Raw genomic sequence first — 23,193 nt, forward strand, 5'->3', positions numbered from 1 at the left:
CTGGTGCTGCTGCTGTAACCTCCGGCCACTCCCCCGGATGGTCAGCTGGGTTATCCTAGCCAGTGGCCCACTCTCCCTCCACTGGGGACAGCACTCCCACCCATATAAGCCACACCATTGGTCCTACTGACCAGTTACTCAACAAGCATTTCCTGCCCTCGTGACCTCCCACGGTCGCTATGGCAACCCTTATTGGTTCAACCCACATTTCATTTCTATTTAAACTGGCGTGCTGGTCGGTGGCGTCACCTGATGAAGGCGAGGATTCCCCGAAACGCGTTGACGCCACCAGCACGCAACACTCCCCAGGGTCAGCCACCTCCTGTCCTTGCCATCCGGACCACGATCTCCGCAGGCCACGGAGTACGTAGAAGGCGGCCTCCCAGGGTTCCAGGAATAGGGTTTTGCCCTTATTTGATATGCCCTTATGCATCTACTTTCTAGTAAGTGCAATTGTTTTATGCGCAATTTTAACCTATTAAATCTGTTTTACACTATGGAGCGCTCCTCCGCTTTCCCATTTTTTCTGTTTTTATTCAAGAATGCCGTTCAGCCTGGCATGAAGGAGCTGCCTTTGGTGTGAAACCATCGCCATTTACCTGTTGGCCCTTACACTCATAGTGCCCAGAAGCGCAAGATTTCCCTTCGTTGTTTGTGGTTCTTAGCCAAATAGATCAGCAGGGCTGCCAGGGAACTAGTATTGTTTTAAAAGGAAATAAATATGGCAGCCTCCATATCACTCTCACCTCGGGTTCACGTTAAATTACAGGTAGCGCCGCCCTCATCCGGTCATGGCCACGCCCATTTTAGCCACACCCATTTTTTGCACGCCACGTGTCGTCAGCTACCCCAGAAGTTGGTCCAGCGCCTGCATATCGCCCCCCCCCAAAATCCTGGAGCCGCCACTGTGGTCAACCAAGACAACTAACATTTAAATTGTGATTTTCTCCTGACGGACTCAAAGCGCCAGAGCTGCAGCCACTAGGACGCGCTCTATAGGCAGTAGCAGTGTTAGGGAGTCTAGCCCAAGGTCTCCTACTTAATAACTGGCTTACTGAACAGGAAGAGTCGAGATACAAACCTCCTTGGTCTCCTGTGTCAGAGGCAGAGCCCTTAACCAGTACACTATCCAGCCGACAAATAAACTGTTGGCTATAGGAACCTTTAGGAACCACACTGGGCGCTTTGGTAGCGTTTTACTGTTGGCTGGCGATCAGCAAAACAATGCTTTTGACTGTACAGGAAAGTAGTTTTAGAGTGAATGCGTTTTGTGATTCTTTAACATTGTAATGCAATCGCTCCAAAAATGCTACGAGCACCATGTTTGAGATTTCACTGGTGATTGCTAGTGTGTGAACACTACCATTGACTTGCATTAGCAGCAGCACTTTGCAAAACGCTGCCAAAGCGCTCAGTGTGAACCAGTGCTTAGTGGTCATAAGAAATGTCCTTATTCCTGACCGCATTATTAGTATAATGTTTGCACATGCTCAGCCAGTCGTCTTCTTAGCCATGGTAGAGAAGGTGTGGGGTAGAGAAAATTATAAGATGTGATTGCTGTTACATCCTTGAAAGCAATTAGTGCTTAATGTTGGAGTCTCTACAGCACAGCAGCGTCTCAGGGTGGGCCATGTGCAGACACTCGGCTGATTACTTGTACCAGCAGCAGATCAAAGGCCCACGCTGGGCTCCACTGGCTGCAGCACTGGCTCTGCTCCACCGCCCGTGTCATTCTAAAGACCCCTGTTGGTGCTGACATTTCCCTGTAATTTCCTGCTTCTGTAGCAGCTAAAATATTTAATCCTGAATACAAACAGCCCCTATTCCATTGGCTCCACAGCATTCTGGGATTTCATATAGAATTTACCGTGTGTAAATATTTCATCTTGTGCAGTCTGGAATCGTGCACACAAAACAGAATGTAATATTTAGAGTGGTCTATTCACCGCAGAGCCTTTGCTTTTGCAGCTGATGCAGGTTTCCTGTCTCTGTGACCAGGCCGTGAGACTAGTGAACTGAATTGGTACGTAGCCTTGGCGACAAGCCGTGCATACGTAAGATGTCAGCATGGCCTCACAACAGACTGCAGCAGCGTACGTTAAATCAAAGGATGTAGATCTGAGCTTTGCATCGGTTCTAGCAGTGGGTGTCATTGTGGCCTGAATGTGTTTGAAGCTTTTATATTAATAGTGTCTTTTGGTCAGGAAGTGGTCACCGTTTGTTTGTAGTGTAATTGCATCTGCTGTGAAGAGAATTTCAAATATTTTTCTTTTCTTTTCCTTTTCCAGTTCCAGAAGATCTGTCATCTGAGGAGAGGGAAGAGCTGCTGAACATAAGACGCAGGAAAAAGGAGCTCATAGATGATATTGAGGTAATTTTCTCTAAGGCCCCTTTTACACATGTAGGTTAAACCTGCATAGTTACCCTATTTTACTGCAAAAGCAATGGAAGTCTATGGAGACTTTCACACTTATTGTGATCCCGTGTGGTGCGCTGGATGGATCCGAGCTGACGCAAGGGCAACTGGGCGTTACCTGCAAGCACCATGCTTAAAGGGAAGGTTCAAGCCAAATAAAAAAGAGTTTCACTTACCTGGGGCTTCTACCAGCCCCATGCAGCCATCCTGTGCCCTCGTAGTCACTCACTGCTGCTCCAATCCCCCGCTGGCAGCTTGCCGACCTCGGAGGTCGGCGGGACGCATTGCGTACATTTTTACGCATTCCTGCTAGTGCAGGAACATTAACACATACATTTTTACGCATTACTGGTTCAATGCGTAAAAATGTACGCATTGAACCAGTAATGCGTAAAAATGTATGTGTTAATGTTCCTGCACTAGCGGGAATGCGTAAAAATTTACGCAATACGTCCCGCCGACCTCCGAGGTCGGCATGCTGCCAGCAGGGGACTGGAGTAGCAGTGAGTGACTACGAGGGCACAGGATGGCTGCATGGGGCTGATAGAAGCCCCAGGTAAGTGAAACTCATTTTTTTATTTTGCTTGGACATTCCCTTTAAAGAGACACTGAAGCGGAAAAAAATTATGATATAATGAATTGTATGTGTAGTACGGATAATTACTAGAACATTAGTAACTAAGAAAATATTCTTATATTTTTATTTTCAGTTATATAGTTTGTTGTTTTTTTTACAACATTGCATAATTTTCTGATATTTGCAGTTTACACACTATTCAGCATTCTAAATGGTTTTACAGAGCAGGCTAACAAACTTTTGACCTGTCCTCTGCAGAGAAAAAGAAAATACAGTGACTGACACTTGAGATAATAAGATTCAGAAGACAGAGCTCTCTGCGACTTTGAAAGTTGTGGAGCTCAATGGCTCTTTTGCATAGATAACAGCTGGAGTTTAACTCTTCCTGTACTGGAAACAATATTAGACGTTTGTCTCTGCTCCTAATGTTTTATTTCTTAGCTGTACTACATATACAAATTATATCATAATATATATATTTTTTTTGCTTCAGTGTCTCTTTATTGCACGGTGCTTGGGGTAGTGAAAGTCTATAAGCAACACACGTAGTGTAAACTGCGGAGTGTGGTGCATCCCAGCGTGGTTGTGCGGACCGACTGGAATCCCAGTGGATCGAATCTGCTGCCAATCGTTCGCGCTAAACGCACCCGTCGATCCGATTTCCTCCCGAAATCGGATCGGTCCGTCGATCGCGCCGTGCGGGAAATTACCCTCGATCGCCCGCGGGTAGGGAGCGCGTCGCCAGTGGCGGCCGATCCGATCAGGTATACATTACCTGACGCTGGCTCACGGGCGTCTTCTCCGCATCTTCTCCGCGCTGCACCCGCTCCATCCCCATGAACAAATACATGCTTACCGGAAACGCACAAGACCCAAAATATGAGGTCTGATGGCACAAGAATACACTCACATCTGAGGGTCCATACTATCCCACCCCTCCAAGAAAACTAGCTCTTTTATATATCTTTAAATGACAATGGTGCCACTAACAAAGCTGAAGGCGAAACCGTTAGGTCAGAGATGGGACCCTCAGACATAAGTTATTTACCTGGAATCACGACTTCGGTATAGAAGAAATAAGATTGTAGGTGATTGGGATGTTTGCATTGGGAAGGGTGGAGACCTATGATCACTGTCTGGGAAGGATTTTTTTTTTAAATAAGACTACATAAAGTGGGTCTCATGGTTTTCCAGTAAGTGTGTATTTGTACACAGTGGTAGGGCACAGAATATTTTTATAGGTACCAAAGTTTGAGCTATTTGCACCAGGAGTTTGTGGAAATAGTGTGTCGGCTAGCTGATGGACTACAAGTTTTGATTGCAATAGTTTTACCTTGTCCTCAACCATTAGGAGGGGCTTCCCATTTTTTCATTACCTCTCCAGCAGTGCTGTGGAGTCGGAGTCGGGGCAATTTTGGGCACCCGGAGTTGGAGTAGTTGATTTCATAAACTGAGGAGTCGGAGCCGGGAGTCTGAGTCATCCCTGTTAAGTATTAGACTAAGGGGTCAGAGCTACTTTGGGTACCTGGAGTCATAGTTGGAGTTGGAGTCGTGGTTTCATAAACTGAGGAGTCTGAATTGGAGTCTGAAGATTTTTGTAACAACTCCACAGCCCTACCATAATGTAATGCATTCTCCTCACTCCTCATCTGAACAAAAAATGTATGACAGCAGATGTATGTTAGTGGTTGGGCATCAGGTGGTACACTTTACACTTGGTGGTACATCGACCAGGGGTCCCCCTATCGCTCGAATGCTGATTAAACCCTTGGGATTGTCCAATTGATCCTTCGACCCCAAATTGATTGAAAGGTCGATTGGGCGGCCATGATGCATCGCCAATTTTTTTTTTCTGATTCGATAAAATTATTATAACTGAATGTTGATTGGGCCACAATGTTGAGTAGACAAACAAGACAAATAACATTTATATCGCGCTTTTCTCCTGGCTGACTCAAAGCGCCAGAGCTGCAGCCACAAGGACGCGCTCTATAGGCAGTAGCAGTGTTGGGGAGACTTGCCCAAGGTCTCCTACTGAATAGGTGCTGGCTTACTGAACAGGCAGAGTGTGTATGTGGCTAAATTGATGTCAAAAAGTATTAGAGCCACTGTGTTAAATACCGTATGTACTGTACCCTAAACATTTGTAATTTTCAGGATGGCACTAGATAATCCTATATAGCACATGAGCTCTCATACTGAGCGAAGGGCTGGTATTCTTTGGCCGGTTTATGTGCCTCCATATCTTCCCTTTAAGAACCCCAAACACACAGAGCCATAGGTGAGGCCCTGGAGAAGGTCACTGCTGCTTTTGATCTTAGCCTGGATAGAAGCATGTGTGCAACCCCAGCTACTGTACCTTGCTTAACAATTTCCATAATGGTCTGTGTGTAACCATCGTCCTCCTGGGCTCTCACGTGTAATCAACGCTCAGGACATTTCTGTGCAACCAAAGTCCTGGGCATTTATAATTTAAGCAGATTATTTCATAGAAACTGAATGTTGAGTGATTAGACCTTCACACAGCTGTTTGTGTTCCCAGTAATCACGTTGTTGGGGGAGCTGTATATTTTTTATTTTTTCTGTTTTTTATTTTTATATTCTGCAAGAAGTATCTAATTCCCATCAAAACTAAAGTTTGGTCATGAGTTTCTGACACATAAATGCATTTCAGGAATTGTAAATGGCTTGTTCGGAGTGTCTCAGCACGTAACGTTAATCATTGCCTGCCACGAGTCCATTAATCCTGGATCATCTGATTCTCAGCTGGTTAGAGCAGATATTTTGGTTGTCCGGATGTTTCTGCTCTGTAGCTGTGTGGGATCCTCCTTGTACAGCTGCTTGTATGAATCAATGGACCACTCATCATTGTGACACTGGTGGGCGTGGAGTCTTCAGAGAAGGTAGCCGACAGGAAGAGGCCAGCACATGTATTGGCGCATTCCAGCAGGGAGCTGAGTCTATGATGTCTTGGACATCTCAGAAAGTTGTGCAACTCCTCTGGGTCAATGGTAATCTTTGGCAGCATGATGATGTCTGCAGCTATTGGCCTTGATGAGATGTTCTCAGACAGCTGCCTGGAGAAGGAGATCCAATTATTACATGTGAAAAAAATGTTTGTGATTATAGGCTATAGAGAGAAACCACATTTAGGCAGGGGTCCCACTTGACCTAGCAGTTCTCTGTGCACTTTCAGCGTTTACGTCGCTCACTATCACGGCAAAATGCGTTGTAATTGGTAATGTGCATGTCGTGCGGATAAAAAGCTGAAAGCTGTCTGATTTTAAAACTTGAAAAAAACAAAACATGCATGAAAAAAACAAAACATGCAAATGGTACTTGAGTAAACGTATCTATTCCCCAATGACCGGCATGGTCGTGCCCAACTTGCAGCATGCAGAAAAACATGTGCAAATCTGACGAGTATGACCCCACCTTTGTTCTTGCAGGGAAATTCTGGAAACACTGGCAAAGAGGACCTAATATAGATGTTAAAGTATATTTGCAGATAAGACCTCTCTCGAGTCCTATCTGAAATTTATATACAGTATTTACTAACTAGCTTCTCATTTCTAAAGGTGAAGGTTCAGCTGTTTAGCTAATCCTGTGACACGATACTATTGCAGGAAGCAAGTTTCTCTTACAGCCTTCTGTCATGGAAACCTATGACAGGGTACTGCAACAAGTATATACGGCAAAGGACTGTATAGAGATGACACTCCATAGAGACGAGCATCATCCCACAGCAATGTCATAGGTGTCACTAGCAGAGGAAGTGAGGGGAATATTTTCTAAGTAGCAACTCAGGGGCAGTTCATATGGGTGCCACCATAGGCTGCTCTTGGCGCTGACAAGGAAATTTGGGCAACAAATTCCAGCTACTTCAATTAGTGGTGGTAACAACTTGATGTGGTTAGTGTCGGAGTTTGGCTAGTATGTAGCCGAAGTCTGGTTAACGGCGTTAACAGCAGTCATTTGTGTCATTTTACTGAATAGCCAAACTCCTGTCAGCGGCAGTAGCTTGCGTTAGAGTTAGTTAGCAGCGAGGAGGCAAGATGGCAGCAATGGATAGCGGTGGTGGCTTAAAAGTAGGTTAGGGTTAGGCGTAGGGGAAAAGGTAGTATTGGGTGTATGTAGGGATTGGAGTAATGTGAGAGTTTGGTAAGGCTTGGGTCACACATACATTCATACATTTCCAGTCCTGTCCTGCCCTGTCAGTTTTGATTCAGTGTTGTATTTTGTTTTACCTGTCAGGATTAAAACTGTACATCTTTTATGTGTGAACACAGCCATATAAAAATGATGCAAAATGAACAGGACTGGAGTGTAAATGTACATATTAATGTGTGAACCCAAGCCATAGAAAACTCATGCAAAACCAATGCTAACTGACAAGTAAAGACTGGACACCTTTTATGTGTGAAACCCAGCCTTCAGGTAAGTGATAGTAGAACAATAATGGTAAAGTTACAGATATTCTATTAGGTATATGCCACACACCTCATCATAATCATCTGTTCCTTTTACTCAAGACTCTCCATTTGCTGAAGACTCTCCATTCAGATCTATTTGTTGATATTCTCGTGATCTCATACCATGTTTTTCCCATCTTTCTAATTTCTTATTCCACTGATCTTCTCCATGTTTTTTGAGGCCTTCCCCTTCTTGATGCCTGCGAATTCCATCCTAGGGCTCTTCTTTCTATAGATGCCTCTCCCTTCCTGAGTGTGTGTGGCCTATCTACCATCCGCCCATTCTGTGTGCCTAAAAAAAATTGTCTGGAGTTCTTATTCACACTTTGTCCAGTTGACCTTAATGGACCTCTCTGCCCACTTATAACGATCATCACCCATGAAATTTGCAGAAAGACGTCACAGCTTGTGGTGCATTTTATGGGAAATATTTTGCCAGTCACACTCACGCCAACCTCACAATGCCGACTCTTGTCTTGTAACAATTCTCTCTTTCATCCAGCTCACACCCTTAGTTTGTGATGGGAATTTTATGCGTAAACACGATGCTTAACGCCTTTAGCTTTTGAAGTGTTTTATGCCTCCTCTTCGGAACAGCATTTCCTATAGGATCTTAGAAGAGCCATAGCTGACCCGCGATGTTTAAGCCACGCTAATCCTCAGAAAAGTCTCTGGCACAATAATTATGTCAAAATCTCAGCACTTCACACTCCCATGTGGAAACTGAATCACTTTCATTTGGTATTAATTACAAAGTTTTCTTTTTTTATCTTGTATACAGAGGTTGAAGCATGAAATCACAGAGGTGATGACTGAAATTGAAAATTTAACGTCTGTAGAAGAAAGGTAAGCATTTTGCTAATCCTCGCTGTTGCCTCTTAATATCAAGTGTACTGTGGGAAAAAATTGTACGACTGACTTGTGAGCTTTATTGGTGAAACTTGATTAAAGAGTTTGGCAGATTATGTGCTTGCTTTGTTGGGCTTTGCTGATAAGTCAGCCATAGGTCAGGATATGGCCTGTTTGAAAAGATGGGACTATAGAGAATGTGTGTGGTAGAAACATTTCTGGTGCTAAACTAATTAGCAAGCACTGGTACAGTATAGCTAATCTACATGGTACCTGCAGGGAATAAAAGTGCCCCTGGGGGATACATACCTCAGGAGGGGGAAGCCTCTGGATCCTAAAGAGGCTTCCCCCTTCCTCCTAAGTTAAGATGATCCAGCGCTGGCAGCCACCGAAAATGTACCGATAAGCCTTGTCGGCAGAGCGAGCAGGTGCAATAGCGGCTGCAGCACACAGCAAGTCATCAGAGTAGTAGAGCGGACCCCATAAGCTATTTCCGCTGAAGCTGGTGCTGCACCTGCGCAGATGTAAATATTATTGCCATGTGCTGTTTGGGGAGCAAGCACTGGAACAAGAAGGCACAGGAGGATGGGGGAAGCCTCATTAGGATCCAGAGGCTTCCCACTCCCGAGGTAAGTACCCTGGGGCAATTATTTTTTCTTACACGTTTACTTAAGACAGCCTGATGTCAGTTTTTCCATTGAAGCTAGTATCCCCTAGTTGCATTGGTAACTTGACTGCTTTGTAACATAGGTGGGTGGATCTGAGCAACTTTTTCTCATCAGTTCCATCAGGGAATTATGCCAGCAATGAAACACACTTCTCATCTGCTAAAGCTATACTATACTCCCCTGGAGAGCATAGCAAGACTCCCACTTGCTTATGCTGAACTCAAACCTATACAGTATGTACCTTGTATGCTGACCTAGCTATCTAGCTTAAAGAACTGTATGCAAGGGTGTTCTGGGCTGACATAAACCAATCAATCAATATGGAAGAACATAGGGGAAGTCGGGCACTGCGTCCAGGTCAAGCTCCAGACACTCATGCTGATGGTCAGATTTGCACAGGTCCTGATACTGGGGAACACTGCACTCTGCCAACATGGATCCGGTAACACAGCACTGACTGTGTAAGTACAGGCTGAGTTTATTTACTTTTGTTTCATTATAGCGACTCTTTATGCTAGAAAATATGGAGCATAAAAGATCTACATGTCTTTCCATAATCTGCTCCCTCATTATGTTCTATACCGTAATTCAAAAATGGCCGGGCAGGACAATATACACGGCAGTATGATTTGTAGGTCTCTTCTAGCAGATGTCTGTCTGAGTAAGCACACAAAGAAATATAGCTATGCTCCTCCTCCAATATAGCTCCAGCATGTGTGTACATGTAATACAAATTTTATGCAGATTGGAATGGGGCCTGCTGGAAGTGTTTGAGTAACCTAGTTCCAGGCTGCCTACAGTTTGCATTCAATTTGCATGCAAGTCAGGATTATTTGCATGTCATTGACCATCTCAAGTGTATTGTTAGACAATGTCCAGCAAGTAGAGAGACGTTTGTTAGTCTCTGAGGAATCCATTCCCCAGGGTTAGGTCGCTATCTTAGCAAGTAAGGCCACCAGACCAGCTTTGCACTGGAAGCAAAGAATATAAATGTTTGCTTTCTCACTGAGAGGAGGATTGTCTGTTTGTAGCGTTAGTTTGTTGGGAAAGTAAAGTTCTGTTTAATGTCTACTATATTGGTCAGCACCCCTCGTAGAGGTCCAGTTTTCTTGGCACAATTTTTCTTCCAGAGTGCCAAATATAGGTGCTCTCTCACCAGATAAAAAGGCCCTATAAACAGCCATGGGCCACAGATGCACTTTGTAGCAAGACATGCAGCCACACCCTACTGAAGCACTCGCAATCCACTGCTGCTAAATGAAGTCAACTGATGTCTTGTGTCACTGTGTCCAGGGTCACTCCCAGATCTCAGACAGAACCCCACTGTGCGCACTGAACTATAGGGTACGCCTTAAACACAGGGTGAAAGGTCCATCATTTCACAAATAACAGAACATCCAAGTGTTCCTCTTCTAAGCAGCAGCATTTCCTGTGGGTTCTGTGAAGCCTGGAGGTAGTCTTTATAGACAACTGGTCAACTGAGGAAGTGACTTTAACAGTTATTTATTTGTGCTGCATTAAAATTAGACAAAAATTAGACAAAAAGTGTGTGGACACTTGGCTTAATCTATTAAAGGTAAATTCCACTTTTATTATAACCTTGTCCTAAACATACTGTAGATTATGCTCCAAACATCTTTCTGTATGTTAATAAAATGATCTTTCCATTCCAAAACTGACAGTTCAAATGACACTCTGCAGTATACATTCCCCATACTTTCCGACTAGGGATGGTATTTGCTGTGGCGTGGGTTTGCCAGTTTCTAACTTGTATCCCATAATGCCCAACATGACCTCTGACCTGAAGTCAACTGGCCAATATGGATGGAGTTGGCCACAGTGACCGCATTCGCAAAACTGCATTCACATTGAGACATGCTGGTTTGTTGAACCAATGACCAGCTAACTTCAAGTTAGAGGTCATGCTAAGCATTATAGGCTGATTGAACACCAATTGCGAACCCATGCTACGGTGAGTTCCATGTCTATTTCCCAGTTTATAGCTTGAGTAAATGGCTGCACAAAACAGTAGCCATTGTTCATGTTAAGCAACTGACTAATCCATTAGTTGGCAGAAAATACTGGTAGAAAAATTGTAGGCTGGCTGGTTTATATGCACAGAAAGCTCATATCAAATAAGCTGAAATGAGATTTGTAAAAGCATAGAAAAAGGAAAGGAGGGCCATTATGGGCTCAGTTATAATATACATAGGAGATGGATAGTAATCCCACACAATGTATTAGTTCATTAAGATAATATAATATAATAATAGGAAATGTATTAGCTACATGTGAAAATAAATCTAGACAGAGACCAATCTCAATCTAAAATGTTTGTATACAAATTAATGTAAATATTTGTAATCCAAACAATACATACATAACTCTATAGTCCTGATTATAAATGGTGCATTTCTGATAGTAGAAAAATAAAACCAACAAATGGGCAATATTGCCCCAATCATCCTAATTTCAAAAGGACATTTTTTGTTTTAAGAAAACAAGCTCTTTAGAGAAATGAGCCCAATACGACACTTTAACCAGTGAAGTCATTCATTGTGGTAAATCAATGGAATCAATACAGCTATCTTGAATAACAGCCACAGAAGATGTCCACTCATTTCCCGATAGCTGATCATGATTTAAAACTTGTTCGAATACCTGTAATTAAGTGCACCTGTGGTTGTGTAGATAAAATACCCTACAAAGATTTTATTGTTAACAAAAAATACCCTACAACGGTAAATTAAGGGGTTCGGCACAGCTTTTTTTCCTACAATTAGGAAGGATTAATATAAAGGGTATCCCAAATTTTGACTTTGTTTATAAATGTCTTTCTCTACTTCTAGAAGGAAAGAAAAATATTCTCCTGGAATTGAGTTTCACTTTTGATGAAGAGCGTATATATCTGGGGGTGGCGGGAAGCTTTTGTTAAATAGTCAAAGTGAATACATGGCAAATGGCCGGTGATTCTAGCAATTAATCCATTGAAAACAGCAGGGGCGTTATTAGAATCCTTGAAGATCCTAGGCTCCACTGATAAATGGGCGTGGCCATGCAACCTAAAGTGGGTGTGGTCATTGGGTGGAGCTAAATGTACATGAACCTAGCAGTGTTATAATTCAAAGACTGTGACCAGTCCTGCAAAACTTTGCATGAGGCCCCCACTCATGTATTTAAAAAAATGCATTTGATACCATATGTGATGTAATAAAATATACGTTTAACCTCTTCTTCTTAAATTATAATTTAGCAGACAGATCTACCACTTAACAATTAGGCAGCATGTTTTCCCAAATCCCCAAAACACAGAATTCAACAGTGTGTGCACCAAACATCAGCAATTTGCATTGTGTCTCGCAAAACACATGGGTAGCATCAGCTCTAATCAACAAAGTAAGGGCCTGGGCACACTATTGCATTGCTCTGGATGTGTTTTAAACAAACTCTTGGCACCTGTGCTGCTCTCGGATATAGAGCTAGGCCTGTTCAAGTATACTGAATACTGAGACAACGCTGCCTTTTTCTCAAAATGCATACCGCTGTGCGTTTTCAGAATGCACTGCTGTACAGCGCATAGAAGTTTACCCATCAGACCCCAACTCAGTCTGATGTCCTGATAATTTCACACTGATACTTGCTGCAGCCCCTTAAAGTGTACCTGAGGCAAATCTCTTGTACAAAAACACTAGATCCTATGGCTTCCCACGCCATCCTCTGGTCTGCCACTGTCGACTGTGTCACCCCCCCCCCCCCCCCCCCAGAATTCTGACAAGGGCTTGAACATCTTCAGACATGAGTGCAGTGGCGGGGTTGGGTAGGCAGAACATCATTACTTAGCCATGGGGCTCTGCCGCATCTAACAGGCACAGGATTTGCCATCTACTCTGCCCGATCGGCAGCATTGGGAGGATTGTAGTCCATGGATGTGCGTACAGCTCTTTACTTGCAACCACAGACTAGATCTCTTGGCATGCATTGCGGTGCGCGAGACCTCTCAGAGGAAGATAGTGATTGGAAACCTTAGCAAACCTTGTGGGATCCTTTTGAGGTAAGCGGTGCTGAAGAAGTGTACATACATACACACACTCCTTCTCTTTGCATAGGCATTGGTAGCTGGCTAGCCATATAAACATATGTTTGAAGCTGCTTCTTGTGATTACTTCACATGTTCAGATTGTCCATGCTTGTCCAGTAACAGTAATATCCATGGCTAGCTTGATTTTATCGGTATTCCATTTCAAACAGCCAACTCATTTATCATTTCTGACTCCTGTGAAGCAATGAAGCACCACCAGAGCTTGTAACAACCTAGACAATTGAAAATTGGATTCCATGTTACATTAATATTTTAGTTGCCGAAGCTCTATGCTCTGGTTTGTGAAGGATCCAATTAATGTTCTGTTTTAAATGCCTCCCATGATTGTCCTCATGCAGTCTTGCCCATGTAAAGCAGCTAAATGTAAGAGGGTATTTTGTGTGTCATTCTTGGTGCTATTTGTGCATAGAACTGGTAGTACCTTATAAAACAACCTTGAAAACATCCATTCATCCAAACATTTGGCTGTAAAAGCAGTCATGAGACATCATCATTTAGGCAGTAAATGCTCTTTTCCGCTCTGAAAATAGAGAACTTATGACTTTTGTGTTTTTTTTTTTTTTTTTTTTTATTAATGAATGCTTCTTATGGTGGCCATACACGGTACAATAAAAACTTTCAATTTTCCCGTTTATTTGATCTAAATGATCGAATTGAATGAAAGTTGAAAATATTTTTTTTTTCGATCAAGAAATTCGAACGATTATCCCGTTTTTTCGGGAAAAATGATCGGACATGCTGGAAAAATCTTTATATTCGATCTAACGGAATAATCGAACTAAATTATCTAATTGAAAAATTGTACCATGTATGGCCACCTTTAATATCCTGTTCTTTTATTCATGCATCAAATGAGACATTGTAACAATGCTATAATTTTATAATATTTATTAATGTGATTTTTGCTCTTTCTTTGGCCTTCTTATAACATCAGGCATTATGTAAAAGTACTGAAATATATTTGAAGTATAAAAATAGCTGCTAGATCTCATTGGTTACTACGCACTTTTTCCCTTTATTTATGTATATTTTTTTAATTCAATTTTTTTTCATGCAGACAGCAATACTATGCAGTTAACAGGTGTTTTTCAACATTATTACATGCTGTTCCACTTTATGGAATATGATACATTGTTTAATAATTGTAGTAGCCTCATATAGGTTCTATGAGAGCCCTGTAATATGTAACCTATAATTTGTAACTTGCATTTCGTAATTTGTAATTAGTTTAGCTTTACCTACAATACAAGTTTAAAGTGGATCCGGGATAAACTTTTACTCATTGCATAATTGTGTTCCTTTCATATAGTTTATAGGGCATTCCTCAAGCCAAATACTTTTTTTGTTTTTTGTTTTAATACTCTAATTCCCTATAAACTAAACAAGCCTCGCCCACAGCATTTCCAGAGTGCCAAGGCACTCTGTCCCAGGTAGCAAGGGCTTATGGGAAGTCAGTCTGGGCAGGAGGAGGAGGAGGTTACTAGCCAGAGATTTCAGAGGCAGACAGGAGGAGGGAGGAGGAGAGGGGATTTCATTTGTCACAGGCTGAGGGCTGGAGATGCTATCAGCTTGCCTGTGTGTAATGTGACAAACAGAACATGGTTGCCCTCATTGTATCACAGGAATAAATAATCATAAACTGTTGAAGCTGTTTGCAACTAGATTTGCTGTGTAAACTATCTAAACTTTAGATAAGATCTATAGACAAGTTACTTGTTATAGTTAGTTTTTCATCCACTTTTTACATTGGGCTTGATTCACTAAGACAAATAGCGTGCCTTATTAGAATTTAGGGGCCTTATCAGAGTTAAGGAGCCTTATTGGGGGCCTTATCGGTGCCTTAGCAGAGTAGCATAAGAATTCCCACTCTGAAGTCATAATTGATGAAATCAAAATTAATCACTGCTTCACTGTTATACTGGTTGAACTCGATGGACGTGTGTCTTTTTTCAACCAAAATAACTATGTAACTATGTAACTGTTCAGAAACTTTATTGTATCAAATGTGCATGATTAAAACAACGTTAAAAACTAGGCATGGTCGCATGACATCCATAAGTCTGTATACAGACTAATAATAAATTGGCAAGGCTCTATGGTTCCTATTAATAAAATATGCCAAATGTCTTGTAATACTATCAGGGCCGAGCCAAGGCAGAGGCGAGAGAGGCTCCAGCCTCAGGGCGCAGTGTATGAGGGAGCGCGAAACTCACTCAGCTATCATTCCCCTATAGTGTTTAAAGCAGAGAGAAATAAGAAATGAAGATACATGGCAGTGACTGCAAGTCAGATAACTAGAGATTAAGGTGTTGGGGGCCCTGGGGCACCTCTTAGTCTAATAGCAATCAGTGTGTGACGGCTGAGGTAGGAGGGATGGAGGGGCGCACTCTAGTGCCTTGGGTGCTGGAGGACCTTGTCCCGGCACGGTGTGTGTGTGTGTGTGTGTGTGTGTGTGTGTGTGTGTATGTATATATATATATATATATATATATATATATATATATGTGTGTATGTGTGTGTGTATATATATATATATATATATATATATGTGTATGTGTGTGTGTATATATATATATGTGTATGTGTGTGTGTATATATATATATATATATATATATATATATGTGTATATATATATATATATATATATATATATATATATATATATATATATATATATATATATATATATATATTTATTTATTTTACAGGTGAAACACGAAAAATTTGAGTGATGTGCAAAAGGCCATTTGTTTCAGTAGTTCAACTTAAAAGATGAAACTAATGTATGAAATAGGAACCCTTTGCGGGTGTTTTGGATTAATTAGCTGATTGGAGCCTGACACTTTGAGACTAGAATATTGAACATTTTGACAATATTCTAATGGTCTGAGATTTTGATTTTGGGGTTCTTATAAGCTGTAAGCCAGTGGTCCTCAAACTAATGCGGCTCACCAAGGCTTTTTCACTGCCCCCACCCAACACAAAATGTATAACTTATAGATGTGGCCCACTGCACCTATAAATATTGGCTGCCCGCATATAGAATAGCAGTGCTGGCCCCACCCATCCACATACTGTAGAAGCCAGTGAGCAGTTATTTGCTGGCATCCAATCCAATTCTGCATCAGGTGACACTGCTGTCCAACTGGTTGTCACCGACCTGTGTATGCTTCACTTTCTGGTGCACAGAGATGTTCTTCGGGCGCCGCATGACTGAATGGCTGCTGCTGGGAGTTCTATTTCATATGTTACTTTCACCGTTAAAGTTGAATTACTGAAATCAATGGACTTTTGTACAATATTCACTTGTATATGCAATAGTGCTATGCTGATGAAAACTTGACAGTTTAAAATATATACAGAAATATATTGTTTACTGATCACCCCCTGTTGTGGATAACATCCTCTTGCATACCCCTTGAAACATAAAAAAAATATTTTTTTTAGGAACACTTCATGTGTAGCAATTCATTCTAAACATTCCTTTATGCTTTTAATCAATTAAAAGATACCCAGACACCTACTATGGTGTTTCTGCATATTACAGTATGTATTTTACTAATCTCAAAAATTACTCAAATTCATCGCAGCAAGTTCAAGTATCCCCTGAGCCCAACCAAAGAATCACATGGGTACTTGTATTGAGAACCTAGGCAATAAACCATAAGCAATCCATAATCTACGGTGAAAAGTCAACAAAGGATGGCCAAACTGCTTACCAATCAGATTTTTATTTTTTTCATTTTACAACTGTAAAAGAGACTAAAAAATGTACTGATTGCACTGTTTATTGAAGGCAATTTTTATTTGTTTTTCGATAAAGATAATTCCCAAAGGGTCCCTACCTCCAAGATAAGTACAGGAGAAACCTACTGTGCCTTAAAGGACACCTGAACTGAGAGGGATTCCTTTTATACGATGCAAATTGCCTGGTTGTCCTGCTGATCCCACTAATGCTGGGTACATACGATGCAGTTTCTCGCCTGACAAACAGGAATCAGGCAATTATTTTCAACCTGTCCGATCGGCTCTCGATCAATAGTGATCAATTTTGCACACTTATAATTGGAAAGTTGATCACTTTATCGATAGGGTACACTTTGGACATGTACACACGATGCAACTTCCCATCTGATCACCTGTCGATCAGGCGGGAAATTGCATTGTGTGTACCCAGCATAATACTTTTAGCCACAGACCCTGAACAAGCGGGCAGATCAGCTGTTTGACTGCATGCTTGTTTCAGGTGTGTGACTCAGACACTAATGATGCATGATACATAAACAGAACACCAGGCAAATTGTATTGTTTAAAAGGAAATCAATATGGCAGACTCCATATTCTTCTCACTTCTGGTGTCCTTTAAGTTCCTGTCGGCAAGGTTGGATTGTTAAGAGATTGTCACTGTGCCATTGAAAAACTGTGAACTATGTGTTATAGAAGACATAGCTTGTGCTGACATCAGGGCATTTATTCAAATCTTTATTTTTACTAGAAAAATAGCTCAACAGGGTCATGGCTTGTGAGCTTGAGCTTTTAATAAATGTTCATTTAGATGTGAACAGTAGTTGGCCCGTGCCACCAGATATCTTCACTACCTTTTCTTCTTTGGTGGTGTTCATTCGCAAGAAATAAAAAAAGATTTGAATGGGTTGCGCTGCTGCTGTTCACACATAAAAAGATGTCCTGTACTTATTTGACAGTTGGCATAAGTTTTGCATTAGTTAATTATAGCTTTGTTCACACATAAATCTGTACATTTCCAGTCCAAGCCAGTCCTGTCAGTTTTGTATCCATTTCGTATCCGTTTTCTGTGGGTGTGTTCACAAATGAAAGGTATACAGTTCCAATCCTGTAAGGGAAAACTGATGCAAAACTGACAGCACAGGACTGGATCAGAAATGTACAGATTTATGTGTGAACCAAGCCTAATTGATGGCTCCATATGCTGCAGTAGATTAAGGTACTTTAGTCCCTTTGCACTGCTCCCTAATACGCTTATTGACCTAGTGACCCACTAGTCTCATTCCACATTGCATCAATGGCTCAGCTGTATAGTGGCCACAGGCTGGAACCAAGAATTGTGGGATGTGGGAAGGTGGATTCTTTTTGCACCATCTATCATTCTAAATTGCAGTTTTATAACTTTTGTCGTTCTTGTGCCATTTTGTAACCTGGTACCATAAAGGATGCATTTCCATTCACTCCTTTGGGGCACTCACATTTGCAGCCTGCATCCCATTTAAGAGCAGTTCATGGAGGGCAGTGAATGGCCCGGAAGAGGCTTACAGCAAATCTGATAAAAGAACATTCTCATCCATTTTCAGTCTTTAGTAACCTCGTTAAATGTTCTATTCTTTTTGTTATATTACAGTGCTGTGATTTATGATCCTTCTGTAATGTGTGCGGTTATCTCTGAATTTTAATTTTATATTGTTGCTTCTACAGCAAAACTACACAGAGGAATAAACAGATTGCAATGGGCAGAAAAAAATTCAATATGGACCCTAAAAAGGTAACCCTTTATATGCTGCTTTACTTTTTGTGTGTGGTGAGGGAGGAAGGGGGGAAACTTGTCTTTTAAACAGACATTAAACCTGAAATAACAGTTTTATATGAACATATGTAAAGGAAGACCTGTAGTCTGATAAATGTAGAAATGTGTGCAGACTAAGTGGTTAGTAGCACTTCGGTTAGTAGACAAATATCCAGCCATGTGTACTTGGCTTCTTTATTAAGCATTGGGAATGGTCTGGGGGGGCACCGTACACCTGCTGCCTTGGCTGACACCCATCTAGCATGTACAAGGCTTTTCATTGCTAGGGAAAATCTCTAAGAGTAGCTGTACTTGGTCACCATGAACTATATGGGTACTCAGTGATTGAGCTGTACTGTTAGGCCTGGGACCCACTGGCAGTGCTTTCCGTTGGCCAGCAATTGGAAGTTCTGCAACAGTGGAACCCAATGGGGGTAGTACCACTGGCAGCAGTGTGATTGCAGGATTTGTGTTTTAAATTGCAGGACTTTTACACTTCGTGAATCGCGGGCATTCCGTGATCTCCTGGAAAGTGCCATCAGTGGTTTGCAAGCCTTACGCTGTTTAGGAGTAGAGGCACTTTTGCTCCAGTTCTGTTTCTGCTTTAAAGATGTGTTTTTTTCCTCTAAACACCTTTTCAAAGTGGGGTGGACAGTTCTTGTATGATATGATTGTTCTAAATTGTTTAAAGATTTTGACAAAAATCTCCAACTTTGCACGTATTTTGAATTGATCAAGTTTTCAGATATACCGTAGATTGCTTTTAATTTTTCTTTAATTTTTTTTACTATGTGAAGGGGGGAAAAATGATCATGTCCTGATTCTGCAAATACAACAATTTCAGATCAAACGTGAGTGATTGGCCCAATATATAGTCCCATGTGTAGTCAGCGTTAGATGGAAGCTTTCTGAACAGTGAGGTGTAGGATGACACTTTCTCTACTGCTTATGAGAAATGTTTATTTTGCACCTTTTTTTTTTTTTTCCCTGCTAAGGCACCAAATTAAAAATGTCATGTTTTCATATACAGGTTTTGTTTCCTGTACTTGCTTTAATTAATAAGAATTGGATATGCGTTCCAAATTTCACAGCATTATAATTGTAGAAAGCATAACTCTGTATATGTAAGTTCTAGAAAGCCCCCATTGCATGATGAGATCTGAAGTGTTTTATTATTAGCTCAGGCCTGGTAAGCTTTTATGGGAACGGTGGCAAATGGTGCATATTTGTAAAGAGGCACTGTGCCAGAAAAGTGACATCATTTCTTTAGAATAAAAGCAGTTTTCAGATCGACCTATTTATAAAGGTGGAGATCAGCTGAAAAGAGCATCACTCTTTGGTGTTTTCACCTCTTTTACAATTAGTTATGAAACAGCACTGCAAATTTGTCAGTGCCAATGATTGTCATAGGAAGTAATGGGTAGAAGTGGTGTTTGTTTAAATCATCCCATTCTCCATTTTCCCACAGGTCAGCACTTTAGAAAGTAGTGGTATCTGGTACCAGTAAAAGCCAATGAGTCTTTGGAAGGATGTCAGGAATTTTCCATAAATATTCTTTAAATTAAAGTTTCTCCACATACCCTTTAAAGTACTCTATTGTATAGGGCTGCTTTGTCCAACCAAACTGTTTTTTCCCCCCATGTAATGTAAGTATTGTTAAAGTGCACCTGAGCTGACATGTGACCTGATGAGCTAGACGTGTGCAGTGGAAAGCTTACAGATAACTAGTCTGTGGTTTTTTTGTTGTTTTTTTTGGGGGGGGGGGGGGGGGGGGGGGGTTGTTTCTGCCTGAAAGAGTTAAAAATGAGGTATGCAAGTGACAATTTCTCCCCAGTTGGGACCCAGATGGACTGTAGCATAACCATCACTCATAAGGAATTACAGCCATTAAACTCTGCTGGAAGAGAGCAGCTTCTGAGGGGATAGATAAAAAGGTCAATTGTTCATATAAATTTAGCTCTGGGACACAACTGTGTCATTGAGCAGACTATAAAACATGAAATCTACATTTTAAGTTTTTAAACATAAAATAAAACTGTGGAATAACTAAACAAGTTATTTTAGGAGAAGGATTGATACAATTGTTAATGTCATCAGGTTATTTTCACTTCGGTTGGACTCATGTAAGTACTTTTTTTTTCTGTGGTTTAATCCAAAGCATAATGGATACAAATTGGATATCTGTGTTAGAGGCACTGTAGTAATATTATCCTGGTTTCAGCATCAGAAACACTTCCTATATCTATATATTGCTGTATATTGGTATGGAGCCTCACCCTCCCATTGATGCTTAGCGAGTGCTTAATAGATATGCGAAATTCTCCTCCCAGAGCATTCTGGGAGACCGGTATATTTATACTGGCTACGCAACTCCCAGTAAACATTAAGTAGAGATCGCTTAAAGAGACTCTGTAACAAACTTTTCAGCCTTATTTCTTCTATCCTATACGTTCCTACACCTGTTCTAATGTGGTCTGGCTTGCTGCAGCCTTTTCTAGTTGCACTGTCTCTGTAATAAATCTAATCTTCTTTCCTTTGTCAAGCCTTGTCGAGGCAGAGAGGAATGCACTGCTCTGCTGTGATAGAGAGAAGTTATACACACCTCCTCCACGCCCCCTGCAGGCTCTGTGTGTATGAGTCAGACAAGGTCTCTGCTCACAGCCACCATCTGCAGGCTCAGGAGCTGTGACCTTGTGAAAAGCTGTGAGTGCATAAAGATCAGTTCAGAGTTCAGACAAGCAGCTAAGGCAACAAGTGGTGTAACATTCCAGCAAGCAAATCACATTTGAGAGGAGCCTCTGCAAACAGGCACCTGCTCTGATGCATTTCCTGTTTGACGGCCAGCTTCATTGTTTACAAAAACAATGCATAAAACAGTGATTTTATCACCAAGAAAGCAGCGGGGAGAAGAAAAAATGTTGCTTGTGAACAGGCCAGCGCTTCCAGTGCGATTTACCAGTGCTCCTATACTTAACATTGAAACGCTAATCGCTCAGAAAATGCTGCAGGCAACGCATTTGCATATCAGCAAATCGCAAATCCTTTAGATGAGAACACTTCCACATACTCTTCATTGTACAAGCGTTTTTCAAAACGCTAGTGATTTTCAGCGAAGCTGAAATCACTTGAAAAGCGTACAAGTGTGAATGGGCCGTAAAAACAGTTATAAAGTGATTATTAGAGGAGCTCACATTTAAAATTGAAAATTAACAATTCTCACATTGCTTACTGCCACTATACTTGCATAATGTCCTTGACTTGTAATATACACACTGTCTGTCCTTGTATTGTTTTTGTTTGTGTTTTGTTAAGTAACTGCCAAGACAAATTCCTTGTAGGTGCAAACTTACTTGGCGAAAATAAATTGATTCTGATTCGGAACTCTTAGTAAACATTCCACAGTGATGCACCTTTCCAGCAGTAAAGATGTTGCTACTTATAATAAAATTCAGAATGTAAATCCGGGAGAGGAAATATTTTACAATGGACAAACACTAACTAATTTTTTAAATAATTTATAAAGTAATATTATAACAATAAGCAATTTTATTTTTTAAGTTATGAGTTAAGTTCCTCTTCAAAATAATTCTCATGCTTTGTTTGTCTTTGGCACAACTGAATACTTTGTCAGTGGTTGACTGGTCTGCGGTCTTTCTCACGTTCTGTAAATCTTGAATTGCCTGTTATGTAAGCTACATTTACCTATATGGCAGTCAGTGGGTTAAAGAGATTTGCTATCACAGCTTTGTCTGCACAGACAGGAACACAAAAGTGTGTTTACTCTGAGGAAGCCGGGTGTGCAGATGATGGTACCAGACAGAGGTCTGATTCCTGTAACATGTCTGCCCAGCCATGCTCTATCAGGAATAGCAGTTAGTGATGCCAGCTACATGCGGGCTCACACAGTGTGCAAGAGTAAACATGCATGCACAGTGTATGAGTAGTTGAACTTGCTGACCCAACATCAGTGCTTTTGTGTACATTTGCAGTTTGATAGACAAAATAAGACATTTTACACTCCATTATTTTTAAGTGTTTCCATTATATGCAGTAGTGGCATAGTGGTAGCCATGCTTGTCTCATCTTCTCTGGGCTCCAACGATGTCCGCCCATCCTCTACAGCGGGCCTTCACTCCTCTTCCTGCTTCTACTCCTGCAAATCACTCGATTACACGCAACAGGAGAATTACATTGTTGGAGCCCTGAGGAGGTGCGACAACCACAACTACCGCTGTGCTGTCACTGCATATACTGGCGCCCGGGGGGAGCAACTAGACCAACAGGGATGCTATATTGGGCAGAACTCCAGAATACCTATAGACCTACACAGTCACTTTGAGTGTAATGAGTGAATCATTTAGGTAAAAAAAAAAGCTGGAGACACCATAGTGGTGGGACAGGAGGAGTGAGTGAAATTTACTTTCTGCTTTGAACAGATTTATGAACCAGTGACGTAATTAGGAAGATGAGGATTCTGGGAAATCCTTTATAACAAACCATACACTGCTTTTGCAGTGTTGACATATGTTTTAGATGTCTCAAAAGTACATGGGCAGTTTCCTAGATAACTGAAGC

The 23,193-nt window shown here is 41.3% G+C and overlaps 1 protein-coding gene across 3 annotated transcripts in view; it reads left to right on the top strand.

Moving 5' to 3' along the window:
- CYTH3 (cytohesin 3) overlaps positions 1-23,193 on the top strand; it is a 207,332-nt gene that overhangs the window by 100,686 nt on the left and 83,453 nt on the right. For all 3 annotated transcript variants that reach the window (XM_068244560.1, XM_068244559.1, XM_068244561.1), the window contains exons 2-4: positions 2,289-2,371; positions 8,247-8,311; positions 18,531-18,597. In XM_068244560.1, the coding sequence (XP_068100661.1) occupies positions 2,289-2,371; positions 8,247-8,311; positions 18,531-18,597 (215 nt within the window). The remainder of the gene's footprint in view (positions 1-2,288; positions 2,372-8,246; positions 8,312-18,530; positions 18,598-23,193) is intronic.

This window comes from Hyperolius riggenbachi, chromosome 7, assembly GCF_040937935.1.
Source record: "Hyperolius riggenbachi isolate aHypRig1 chromosome 7, aHypRig1.pri, whole genome shotgun sequence".
NCBI classification, from domain to species: Eukaryota; Metazoa; Chordata; class Amphibia; order Anura; family Hyperoliidae; genus Hyperolius; species Hyperolius riggenbachi.